General features: G+C 46.9%; 1 protein-coding gene across 1 annotated transcript in view; it reads right to left on the reverse strand.

The window, feature by feature from the left end:
- Positions 1–7,650: 7,650 nt before the first annotated feature.
- The window catches only part of CMIP (c-Maf inducing protein), a 136,843-nt gene continuing 130,760 nt past the window's right edge, over positions 7,651–13,733 (reverse strand). The window contains exons 19-21 of the mRNA XM_075765927.1: positions 13,437–13,542; positions 12,234–12,304; positions 7,651–9,168 (exon numbers count right to left, since the gene is read on the reverse strand). Coding sequence (XP_075622042.1) covers positions 9,115–9,168; positions 12,234–12,304; positions 13,437–13,542 — 231 coding nt within the window. The 3' untranslated portion in view covers positions 7,651–9,114. The remainder of the gene's footprint in view (positions 9,169–12,233; positions 12,305–13,436; positions 13,543–13,733) is intronic.

The raw sequence follows: 13,733 nt of genomic DNA on the forward strand, positions 1-13,733 counted from the left end.
TCTGAAATAACAACAGCTTGACCAAGACAAGCAGACAGGCAGGCAGAGGGTCTCCACTGGGGTTGCACAGGGCTGGTCGCTGCCCCGTTTGAAGTGAAGCAGTGGCATCATTTGCCATGACAAATCACTGGAGCTTTTAAGCCTGTACTCAATATCCACTTAAAAACCAAAACCAAACAAAAATCCCCAGGCTACTTAATAACCACTCAGACCTGCCTTAAAATACACTAAAAAAAAGAACCTTTTCCATCAACTTTGGTGGGCTTCGGATTATATTTGTTCATTGTAGGTGAATTCTGTGATGCCAGAGGGCCCTTTGGGGCCGGCCAGCTGCCAGCGGAGCTGGGGAGCACTGGTCAGGGTGCTGGCGCTACGGCACGGCTTCGGCTGAGCATAGCACTGAAATCCGGGCTTCGTTCAGACCCAAAACTTCTCACGAAGCATTTTCCTCACTTCCGTCACTGCTCGGAAGCCCATGGGTTCACCCTGGTGACTACTGACTGCTCTTGCCTGAAATCAGTGGATGAGGAGGGACCAACCAAACCTGAGGAGTTTGTACTAATGAGGAGGAGGAATGGTTCCATGCTGTAGTGGCACGGCCTCATGGCAAATAAATGGCTGCAGCTGGGTTTGCTTCATGCTGTGTCTCAAGCCACAGGGGAATGCTGAATGTCCCAGCACCCACTCCTCCAAGCTCACCCCTCCAGCCGCTCACTGCCCCGGGGACGGGGCCATGCCACACCACGCCTCATGGCAGGTGCTCACCTGGGAGAGGAAGGGGCCTCACACCAGGCCGGGCTCCTTGCAGCCCTTCAGCCTGGTGTCGGTCCAAACCAGGCCCCAAAAAACCAAAACAACTTTGCTCATGAGCAGGTGGAGGCCAACAGCTTTGTTTGAGCCTCCATGAAGAGGTTGGAGTCCGTCAACAGACAGGAGGTGACTCGCGGTGCCAGTGATGGCCAGGCGCAGAGCCACCGTGCCCCCACGTCCCCACTGATAGCAGCTCTCCCTTGTCATCCCTGGGATGCGCTGGAGCTGCTGGGACAGCAGCAGGGAGGGAAGATGGAAGATTTCACCAAGTAACTTCCATGAGGGACGGGGAGCAGGGTGCAGCCCAGAGCCCCTCTGGCAGCAGAGCAGGGTGAGGAGGAGGAGGAGAAGGAGGGGGAAGGCCTAGGGCCGCCGCAATGGCTGTGCGCCGGAGCTCGGGCGGGTTTCCTTGGCAGCCGCAAGCTCAGGGCGCTCACCATACCTAAGTGAAGATTTTGTCGCCATAGCAACATTGATGTCATCGGCTCTGCGGCAGAGAGTGGCATTAACCTCAAGTGCAACTTTTTTTTTCCCTTTCCCTCCACACCCCGGTTTGGGGTTTTTGTTTGTTTATTTGTTTATGTCTCTCAGGAGATGACCCCGCTGCCAAGGCCTGCAGCAGCATCAATGGATGTCCACCAGCCCCAGACCCCTCCTCACGTCATTTGGGGTGGCGGTGACTGGTAGTAGTGGGACAGGGCTGTATTTCAAAAACCGAGCTGCCAGAACGGCACTCTGCCCTGAGCACACCGACCTGTTTCCTCTGTCCTTGTGAACTGACGGTATTTCCAACAAAGATGGCTTGGAAGGTCCCAAAATGGGAAGGAGGTGACCAGGGAAGCGGCTTCGCGCCTGAGGAGACGCTTCATGCCGGCAGAACTGCTCCAGATGGTGCTTGCGGTTGTCAGCACACAGGATCACAACAGGCTCAGTGTCCCACCATGTTACCGCAGAGCCACCGACGCTCGCTGTCCCGTCGGGAGGGGTCGAATGGACCCATCGAGGCAGAAGTCCCACGTCTCCATGGGGGACACAACGTGAGCATCCGATGGCCACACGTGGCTCTGGCTGCACGCTGGAGGCCAAGCTCTGCCCTTGGCGCTCGGGTGAGCTCCCCGCACGTGCCAGCGCTGAAACAAAAATCCCTCTTCAAATGACACACATTTTTTGAAGAAAAGATTCGTGAGGGAGTGGGACCTGGCTTCTTCACTGGGCTCGAGCAAGGGGACCTCTGCCAGCCCCAGTTCCAGGGATGGATACAATCCCATTCGACAGATCCTTGATTCCCCTGGAGCCTCCTTTAACTTCCACGCATCAGGGCTGCTGCCGCTAACAGTCGACCATTGCAGAAGTCTGGGTCAGGCTGTTCCAGCCAAAAATATTCTCCGTGTTACCCAGTTCACTGCAACGTTAAATAAGCATTTCACCTAATTAACAGGGCAGGAGTAACGTTACAGCTGAGCTTGGCTTTCCTGGCCACCCCCTCACTCACAGCCCTGCTCCCCGAGTCATGGCAAATTTTTGTTTTAGCTCTGACTGGGATTCTTATCAGTGTTTGCTTTTTTCTTTTTTAATTTTTTTTTGTTACACTGGACAAATTCTGCTTCTACACTAGCTCACCATGCAGACAGAGCAGGATCTGCTCTCTTCCTTACCGGGAAGGAGATCTCGATAAGCCTCATGCCCGGCGCCAGGCAGAGGGATGCTCCCTCATCAGTCAGGGCTGGAGAACGCACCACATGGAAGGGAGACGGCTGGTAAAACCAGGTCAGAGAACAACATAAAATCCTAGTCAATAGGCTAGTTTGCCAATATTTTTCTCTCTTTTAGAAATAAACAACAATCAACCCAAACTTGCCTCTTTCTAACACTACAATGCTTAAACTGCAATCCGAAGCATTCCTGATGGATGTGTTTCTGCAGCCTTCAAGGTTCACAACCTTGCCTCTTAGCACAGCAATAAATAACAAAATCTAGCTCTGTGATCTCAAAGCACCTGGCAAATGAGTCAGTAACATTAGCTACCCTTAATGTCATCCTAACTGGTAAAATATGGAAAAAAAAGTATCCCTAAGCCAAGGTTTCTCTATTTTACATATAATGAAATATACCGTGTACCAAAGACACTAGCAGCACTTTTCTTGAAGTGAGGTCTACGACCCCATATTCAAAGCAAACTTTTTTTTTAAAGAACTTCACGTAATTTAATACAAAGACACTGATTTTATAGTAAAGGCATATGTACGAATGGGAGATTCTGGGTGGGAGAGACTGCTGTGAGTGAAAAGTATCTCAGCTGCTGTGAACAATTCAACTTCAAGTATATGCTGCGTTAAAATCAAAGGATTAATGTTTTGATATTATATTCTAGCTAGAATAAAAATTAAAAAGAAACTGGTTACTATATCAACTGCCAGATCTCCGAAGCAAACTGGTTAATTCAGGTGTTGGCACCAATTCAATGCCAGTAACGAACTGAGCTGTGAGCCTTATTCTGATATACAGACCTTTGGTTTGATCTTTGCAGAGACTGGAAGGGAAAGGACACATATTTACACTGGCAGCGCTATATTGATGAGGTTCTTGCATGAGCATTAGGGTCACTGTGAGATTTTTGTACGTATGCATTTAAAATCTGGTAAGGCCTATTTTAACAGTAAAAATATATTACAGTACTTGTTCTAGCTGGTTGGTGAAAAGCATGAAAGTGAGATTGCCTAAAAAATAATAACAAAAAAAGCCTAGCCAGGTACCAGCCTAGCAGGAAAAATACCTGCATGTTTAACATTACTGGCAAAAAGGATATTCCAAGATCTGTTATTAATAAAAATGGCTTATCTCAAATATTTACTTAAGATGTTCCCCAGTCAATAGAAAAGAAAATGGAAAAAACCTGGATGATAACAGCCACTTAAAACAAATATTTTGACGTGTGTACTCTATTTAGTTGGAAAAAATCATTAAAAATTCAAGACACAGCAATACAGTTGACTGATGTGTTCTAATAGGTACAGCTGGTTGGCTTGACAGAGGCTGGGAGAGGTCAGCATTGCCTTTAGCGTGAGAATGATGGTTGTACTACGGTCTTACGGCTCATAGATGTGTAGATATTTTCAAGGAGCTCTTTTCCAGATTAGAAATCTTTGTACATATGAGACCAGAAGTTACTCCTGCTCCTAGCCATCAGGGGAGTGGAAATCCCAAAGATGGGAACAGCCCCGCTCCTGCTGTTGTCCAGAAGACGGCAGTTGGGACAGAGTGGCATCCATGCTTTGCTTTGGAGCCCATCATTCCTGTTTCATACCTGTGCTGCATTAGGAATTGCTAGTCCAGAGTCTGGGCCCTACACAGATCTACCAGCAAGGTCTTTCTGCTCGCTCCAAAGACCTTCCTGCTGTATTTCCAAGAGGCCTTTACCTGAACAGAGGCTTGTTGCTCTCTGGGAAGCACAGAGTGTGAAGATAGCAGAGACCCTTTTGGTGCTCGGTGCTGAGGCTCAGAGATGGAGCTTCTGCCCTGCTTGGCAGAGGTGGCCCTGACATGGGGACAAGGCCTGCTCAGAGCCCGTTGACATGGCTTGCCCGCTCTGGGGACATGCAGCCAGCACTCAGGAGATCGGGATACTGACAGACCTCAAGAGGGCACTGAACAACCTGCAGATCTGCCCTGAGGACAGTCCAGATGCTCCACACCCTCCCTGGTGCCACCATCTACCACATCTCCGCCTGAAAGTCCCCCAACCAGCCTTAGGCAGACAGCCTCAGGTCACAGAATCATTAAGGTTCAAAAAGACCTCTAATATCATCAAGTCCAACCGTCAACCCACCACCACGCCTACTAAACCATGTCCTGAAGTGCCATGTCTACATGTTTCTTGAACACCTCCAGGGATAGGGACTCCACCACCTCTCTGGGCAGCCTGTTCCAATGCTTGACCTCATGGACAGGGCTTGTAGATAACCCAGGCTCCACCTCGTGCGAAAGGACCATATGAATGTGAAATACCAAGCTCTTACCTGGTAAAAGTACGACCAGACAACTCTTCAGATCAGCAGCTGTTTCAGCACTTCCCTCCAAGCGAAGCCACGCTTAATTGTCAGGATTTTAGGCATGTATTTTACTCTCTGAGCAATGAATAAGCTGTACCCACCCAGCTGGGAAACTGGAGGCAACTGGTACTTTGAGAGATTTATCTCTGCATTTGGTCATCTGAAACTCAAAAATGTAGCTGTGAGCAGTGGAAGAAGCAATAGGAAGGTAGGACAACTGCAGGGTTTTAATGAGAACATGAGAAAATTGCCCTTGAAACAAGGCAGCTCTGCACCTTTGTGCTCTTTGGACTTGCATCAAAGCTATCACACTAGGTCGGGTTGAAAGCCAAGAGCTGTAGGTTGGACAAACCCCCGGTGTTGACAGTCCCTGGGAAGACGGGCTGCAGTCACCTCCCAAATGAAATTGGGCGGTTTTGTAATGGCTCACATTATCAGCAAGCAGCAGCTGAAAGGCAGGCAGAAAGGCATCGTTATCCAGGTGAAACTGCCGGGGCCCTCTACCAGCCCCACTGCCACAGTAGAGAAAACTCAGAAAACTCTTTCCGAGCGCAAGCAGAGATAGATCTCTTATTACACCAGGTCTAATCCTCCCATTTTGCAATGGATACGAGAATCCCCGGTCCGACGCAATCCTTAGAAATTTTTAACAATGCCGCTCTGTAATTGCTGTGGGCTGGATGCCAAAGACACCTGCCCTGGCACAGAGATGGCTCCCGCAAGGTGAGACAGACCACAAGTACCATTTTATTTAACAGACTGATCGTCTTTGAGCTCACTCCGATTTTGTTTAGCCTGCTGCCATCGCAGGGATGAGCACTTGCTGGTTTGGGAGAGGGAATGAAGCACCAATGAGCGATTTGTTGGAGGTGGCTGCAGAAGGCAGGACCGGGGTGAGCGCTGAACAGGGATCTCACGCACGCCCTTTCCCTGCTCGCTCCACGTCACCTGGGTGGCATTACAGCGAAACCAGCGCACCGTGGATGTTCAAGCTTCTTCCACTGCCGACGAGCCAGCTGAGGCCGCAGAACCCGACCGCTGTCGCGGATTCCCCAGAAGGCGGAGCCTGGGGAGCAGCAGGGGAGGGGGTCACTGCCCGCGGGAGGAAGAGCGGCTGTCCCCAACGTGTGCCTGCCTTTCCCCAAGGCCTAAGGCTCTCCTTCCTTGGGCAATGTCTCAGTGCCTCATATGACATCACGGAGTATTTCTGGCTGTTCAGGGTCCAGAAAGGGGCTTTGTGAAGTCCCTGCCGTTGCCAGGGGAGGACAGCCCATACGCAGCAGTGACTGCTCAAGGGGAAAAGACTCAAAAAGCCTGACAGCTTCAACTACAGCTGTCTTCTTTCAGTGGGGAAAAAAGCGAAGGTACCATTTATTCCCTTTATTGAGGGCCATCCTGTGAGCACTTCTTACCTCGGCTGGAAACACGGTACAAACACTTGTGTTTCTCCATGTCCTCAAGTCTGTTTTGTGGAATAGGACAGAAATACAGATAAAAATGCCAGTATAGGAGCCAGATCACACAGGTGATAAAGGTGGCTCTCAGAACATCTGCAGGAATTGGCTTCAAGTGGGACCCATTTGTTGAAAAACTAAAGTAGTTTAGTAATTGTCTGGACAATCAAAGCAGAGTTGTGAAGCTCCAGCTGGATTTTCTGCTGGCGTCCAGCCCACACACCGCCGTGCTTTATCAAGGACAGTGAGCAGAATGCAAAGGCAGCAGATCCCTCCATTTGGATGCTGCCCTGAAATGCACCTTAATACACGGAAACCCCTCTCGAGTCTGGAAATGCCCCAGCGTTTCCAGTACTGCCTACTTCAGGCAACCAGTGCAAAATAAAAAAAAAAAACCTCACCAATGCAACTCTTTTGATGGCCCACGCAAGAACTCCTTGAGCCCGTGAAGGATTACGAAAGGTGCAGAGATAAACGGTCTTGGGGAAGGATGCAAGAACTGGATGGATGCGCAGAGACTCGGCTGTCCTCCTCGTCCTTTCTAGGTGACAGGTGCCTGGAAACCTGGCGGCTGGTGGAAAACACCCGCGGCAACTGCCGGCCGGTCCCCCCACTTTGCGGTCGGAGGAAAGGGGCAGCACGGGGGAACCGGTGCGCAGAGCAGAGCAGCAGCACGGAGCAAGCGGCAAGCGCGCGGCTCGTTGAGACACCGTCCTCGGTAAGTTGTCATCCTCCGGTTCTGGGGTCTCTGTGCCTCCCATGGCATCCCCGCATCATCGGGCCAGCAAAAGCTTCCTTCAAAGAAAACACAAAGCACGCAGCTAAAAGATATTCACTTACATTTTATTTTTGCCTGAAATTATTTCACATCTCTTTGTACACAGCTACAGAACAGTAGTAGTAAACCATTGGTAAAAGCAACAGTGCTAAGGAAAATGTTGGCGTAATTTTTCTTTTTTTTTTTTTTTCTTCTTCTTCTTTCTTCCCATACTGCATCCTCATACAGTTTGGGATTTGAAGGGGAAAAAAAACCTGGCACACTACATGAGTTAAGACTCAATTTGTTTCATTTACTTAAAAAAAAAAAAAGAAAAAAAAAGAAAAAAAAGAAAAAAGAAAAAAAAGTAAAGAAAAAACCCCCATGATTTGGGTAGGGGTTTTCTACATAGCAACAAAGTTAAAAAACCAACAACAAAAAAAACCAACCAAACAAAAGCTTGGCTTCCATTGAATAAGATTAAATATATATATATTTATATATAAAAAATTACATTGGCTGTATGTGAAACCCTTGAGGTGCTGAAGGATAAAATAAAGGTGTTAAACAGAGGAAAACCTTCTTTTTGTTTTTTGTTTTTTTTTTTTTTTTTAAATAAGCAGCTCTGTACAATGAAGGCTCATTATGAAAAAAAAAAAAGTCAACAGCATAGTTATAAAAGAAACAACAATTTTTAAAAAAATCATCTCCTAAGCAGTTGTGGAATTTGAAAAATGTAGCAGTCACATTTACAGACAGGTCAGAGCTATCGGATCAGCAACAACGCTATTTTTTCAGTCTCCCCAGAGGAACATGCAGAACAATGCGTGCACAGAACAGGTACGGGGAGGGAGGGGAGGGCAGAGAAGAGGAGGGAAAAAAACCAAAAAACAACAAAACCAGAAAAAGCTGATGCAAAATGGAGGGAGAGCTTTTTTTTCTCTTTTTGAAATATCGGACGTAAACAGAAAACAACCGAGGCAACTTGTAAAATCTACAGTTTTGTGAATACCCCGTTGGCAAAATAAATGACGTCTTTTCCCCATCTCCTGTGTTTAAACCTGACACGGTTTGAAAGACTAAAGAAAGTTTTCAGACTTCGGAAGGAAATGGGACGTTTATTAATCCCTTCACCCCTTCCCCCACCAACCATACCCCCCTTGATAGATATTTTCCTTCCTATTTGATAATGTTTGAGGCATTCTGAAATCAAAAAGAAAACGCGATGAATGTTGTGACAGAGAGGGAGTATAATACAGTATGCATTACTAAAAGGCAATTCTTCAAGGAGGACATTTCCTTTTAAAAAAAATAATAATAACAACAAGACAGCAAACTAGTTTATACAGTACTATACGCAAAAAAAAGGGTAAAAGAATTAACAATTCATAAATAAAAGACAGGTCCCAGACCTGTTATTTGTGAACCATTTTCTTAAATAGGTGTATTATGTAAATCTTATGTACAACAAAATTACTTTGCATAACAACTGCAAGGACACGGGGGGAGGTGAAAATCATATTGGTTTTGGTTTTCTTCTCTTGAGATTTTTGTAAGTTTGATTTTCTGGAGCAAAACTGGGGAAAGAGGAGTTCTGACTGGATGGGTGCCAGCCAAGGAAACCCAGGTAAATAATGACAAATTAATTATTTTTTTTTTTTTCTCCACACGGCATAAAACACAAAGGCAAATAAAATCCACGAAGGTGTTTTTTTCCTCTTTATAATCCTCTTGCTGCTACAAAGTCTTTTTTTTTTTTCCTTTCTTTTTTCTTTTTTCCTTTTCTTTTCAATTTAAATGATGTTGATTCCAAAATCACAAAGCTGAAAGAATCCGGCCGGGTCCAGGCTTGCCCCGTCCCCCCCGACACACACAACGCCACTCCTCTACCCCACAACCACAACTCCTACCACCAAAGTCCCAGGACTCACTGCTCTACAGGTATTAGCCAAAAGTTATTTTCTGGTTTGTTTTTCTCTGTTTCTTTTAAAAATCTTTTCCTTCTCACGAGAAGCAAAAGAGAAGAGTCGGAGGCAGGGAGAGTTCACCACGCTTCAGTGTAACGGACGTCCACTTCTTTCAGATTGGGTAGTTTAGCCTGCGCGGGAGGGTAGAAAAAAGTCAGAGTTAGTGACAGGCGTTCAAGGACTCAGGAAAAAAGTTCCTGTCAAATCTGTACCGTCAGCAAAGCGGAAGGATTGATCTATCGGCCACGAACTGCAAGAAGATGCACTACAACCTCAGCCCTGAGGATTACCAGTGCCGAGTTCAGCGGTGAGCTGAAGCGTACAGGTGTTCATGAAGGAACAAGATGCTGAGCCTTTGCAGACGCACATGACTTAGTCACACCTGTGGCAAGACCGAGCGGCACTAGGAAAACCCACGCACCAGCGATTGGACTCCGATTTTTTTTTTTTTTTTTTTTTTTTTTTTTTTTTAATACAAATGTTTAGCAAAATTTGTTTGCCAAACTCCAGCCGTGAAGGCAGTGGACTCAAACTGCGGCAGATTCCACACGTTCCTTCTTCAGCCTCCACGCTAAGTCACTGCTTGGTTTTACCCTCCAGGCATTTTGGAGAGCATTAGTTTGGAGCGGTGTCTTTGTGGTCTCCTTTCTGTAACTCCACTGCATTTGGATGTATTGTTCCTGAATTACCCTGCACGAGGCAGATGGGAATCGGCTGTTCGCACTGTTCCTACTTGTTGATCCCATTTCCGTGCTCTCTGACCATGAGTGTATGGCTAATTCTCTCAAAACAAACAAACACGTTTAATTAGGCTAGGGTATAATTGAGGAGTTGGAAGTTTCTAGGAGTCATTATTACCTCACTCCTTGATTTATGTGCACGCATATTTTGATAAGAGCAAGTCATAATCCTACAGACACTGCCAGCAAATAATTTTTCAGTTAGGCAATAATGACTTCAGTAGTGGGTGTTTATTTATTGTCTGGTTCAGCCTGCCTGGTACATATGTGGGTGTCTGTGTGTGTGTGCAAGCGTGTTCAGTGGGGTGGGGGATGGAGCCGAGAGGAAACGTCATCACTGGCTTGTGCCCCAAATGCTCTCGCAGACCAAGGGGAGAAGGAAAGATTTGTATCAAATCTACGTTCTTTGAAGTCTGAGCTGTTCTCAACAGACCTACAACCATACGCCCCAGGGAAAGAAACTATTACCCTCCCTTTGAACCGACACAGAGCTCAAAAAACATGGCTGCTAAGATAAATCTCAGTGAAAGAGGTGAGAGGGGAAAAAGTGATGCACGCCTGTTTTCTCAGCTTTTTAATTCTCTGCAATCATCGGGACTTTGCTGACAGCCAGTTTTGCTGTTTGCCCTGGCAAGTCACTTTCTTGTGTTGCTGCTAAGGACTGCTCGTGCAATACCAGAACAGAGGGAATTGGTTAGGAAAATATGAGTTTCGGTCTGAAGTTAGTGGCAAATGGGCTCAGAAGCAGGGGTAGGACTGGAGGAGCCTTTCAATAGACTCGATTTCAGAGCCCTGGGCCAAATACTGCGTTGACCTTGATTGTCTGTAAACGCTTGGGGCCTGATACAAGCTCCATTGTATGAACCCATCTGCAAGCCAGCTGTTAATTCCAAAGACGACTTCTTTGCATATACAATTGTGACACAAGTTTTGAAAACTGGATCTTGAAAATCCATGCTAGCAGCATTGCAGCTGAGTCCCTGGGGGAGCCCTGGCTGCACGTTTGCAGTGAATTTTGAAAGAAGAGCAGTTTCAGGACTTGCCTCAAGTTCGAAACTCAGCCCAAGGTTGTGACCTTTTTGAATAAACCTGGCACGATCTAAGGTTTCAACACACAAGACAACACAATGTGGAGTTTCATCTTGAGCACTTGGGATTGTAAGGCAAGACCTTGGGAGATGCAACTCACGCAACACCAGAGTGAAGAAAAATTCCTCGTGAAGTCATGAAAGCCAATGCATCTCAGGCAATCTTAGTCTGAAACCACCTGGGGCCATTCCTCTCTCACAGCTACATTCTAGTTCTTTACACCATTTTGCCAAAGTGGTTGTAAATTCACAGTACAAATGGTAACACCAGACATGCCAAACTCGGGAACTGGGCATTTGTACAGGTGTTTCTGTTTAAAGCCCCGTTCCAGTCTGAGAGGTGTCAAGATAAACTTGCACCTTCTTCAATGCTTTTAACTCTCCCTTTGCATTCTGAATCAAAGCTCCGTAATGCTGTTCACCCACGTTACTTTTGGTCCTGTTAACAGTACAGGACATTGCTTTGGAGGCGTGCACTAGAATCATAGAATCATTTAGGTTGGAAAAGACCTTCAAGATCATCAAATCCAACCGTTCACCTAGCACTGCCAAGTCCACCACTAAACCATGTCCCCAAGCACCACATCTACACGTCTTTTGAATACCTCCAGGGATGGTGACTCAACCACTTCCCTGGGCAGCCTGTTCCAATGCTTGACAACCCTTTCGGTGAAGAAATTTTTCCTAATATCCAATCTAAACCTCTTTGGGTGCAACTTGAGGCCATTTCCTCTTGTCCTATTGCTTGTTGTTTGGGAGAAGAGACCAGCACCCACTTGGCTACAACCTCCTTTCAGGTAGTTGTAGAGAGCAATAAGGTCTCCCTTCAGCCTCTTTTTCTCCAGGCTAATCAACCCCGGTTCCCTCAGCTGCTCCTCATAGGACTAGCTCTCCAGATCCTTCACCAGCTTTGTTGCCCTTCTTTGGGCACACTCCAGCACCTCAATGGCTGTCTTGTAGCGAGGGGCCCAAAACACAGTACTCAAGGTGCGGCCTCACCAGTGCCAAGTAGTGTTTTACTATAGTATATTTTACCTGTCTGTGTATCCTCATCGAAAACAACCAATGTGCTCCTGTTTATGAAACCTTTACTGTTGATAGTGCTGACGGATTCAGTTTCTCAATCTCATACTCATCCATTCAGCATATTAAATGTTTCTTAAGCCCATCAAAGCTACCTCAGAATGCTGTTTTCAGTCATTATCTCCCCAATATAATCCACTTTACTTTCTTCAGATAACTTTCATGTTACCCACTCCATGGGGCCAGCTGTCTCTGCACTGGGCACTACCACTATGCACTTGCTAAATCTACAAGTCCTCCTGGGCCAGCTACTTCTCATCTTCAGTGGATGCAATTCATAAATACCTTGAGATCTTCATAGGTATCCGCTGAAAGTTTGGTGCTGTTCATATTTAAACTACACAGGCTCTTCATGGCTAAAAGAGAAAATACACATACAGATATTTATGATCATGCTGCATTTTCTTAAAATATCAGGCTTACAGTAGGCCAAAGCATAAACAAGACAGGACTATGTGCAGCACTCTCAGGAAAAAGCTGAATAGTGTAAAATATAGAAGTACGAATGGATAAACAGCTGCTTGGGCCCTCATCCAGGAAAAAGTCCCTATTTAGGAAGGGCCATTAAGCATATGCTTAAGTCCAAGACTTCAAAGGAGGTCAGGCAACTTCTCATAATCAGTTTCCTGCACATTATTCTGAATAGTGCCTGTTCTCAGTGCTCTGCGTAGTGCACGCAGGGGCCATGCTGATCTAGCAGTCCTCCCTCTCCCCTCCCTCCCCCCCATTTCCATTTTAGGCTCTGGTACTTAGCAGAATAGTTTCCTAAGATGAGCCATAACTACTGGCCTGTCTGGCACGTCTGTGTAGGATCAAGCCTATTAAAGGAGCCCTTTAAACCCAACAGGCGAGGTTCATAATACACTGCTGGATGTCGAAAGGGTCTCACTCTGGCACGCTGAGCAGCTCTCAGTGCACAAGGGAATCCTGAACGCTGCTTAGATGGCCCCACGCTGCCTTGCCCTATTTAAATTAAGAATAGCGAGAGTTTCACCTCCCCAAAAAAGAAGGAACAAAAAATGCCAGAGAGGGTACGAAACCTGCTGTGCACGGTTGCTAAACACACCAGTAAGTTGCTACACGGCTTTGCAATCTTCCCCTCCTGCACCACGAGGTCAAACTCCCAGGGAGGACAGCCACAGCAGGGTGCATGAAAAGTGCTGGGAAGTCCCAGGGCAACAGGTCACCACGTGAGATCGAGACGAGTGCCATCAGTAAAGTCAGAGGCAAGAGCGGGAGTACGATCTGGGACAACAAAGCCCACACGAGGCCACTAAGTGTCTGCAGGCCCAGATCACCATCCCGCTTCCCCTGCCACTTGAGTGGGTAGGGAGGAGGGAAGTTTAAACCCAAATACAACCACGGCCTGTCCTAAATCCCTGCGGAAGCTGGGCTGTGGCAGCCAAGAAATCAATCTTCTGTCTGAACCCACGTGAATTCCTCCGAACCCACATAGATTTTCTTCCATCGCTTATTTTGGTGACTTACAACTAAGTGCCACCAGTCCAGCATCTGTGACAGGAGTCTCGCACAGGTTGAGCACTTGCAGCATCGTGAGGTGTTCAGAAAGAAGCCGCAACCCTGCATCTCCGAACTGTGGGGCACAAGCAAAGGTGTTTTCAAACAACGCATGAACATCATGTGCAAGTACCTCAGTGCAAACAGGGCACTTGAAAACCAAGTTTGCAGATGAGCCCTCAAAGCCACACTCAAGATTGTTTACCGCAATCTCAACTGACAGGAGAGAAAGCAAATAGTTTTAGCCCCATTTTGCAGATGGGGAAC

This window comes from Balearica regulorum, chromosome 13 (genome assembly GCF_011004875.1).
Source record: "Balearica regulorum gibbericeps isolate bBalReg1 chromosome 13, bBalReg1.pri, whole genome shotgun sequence".
Lineage (NCBI taxonomy): Eukaryota > Metazoa > Chordata > Aves > Gruiformes > Gruidae > Balearica > Balearica regulorum.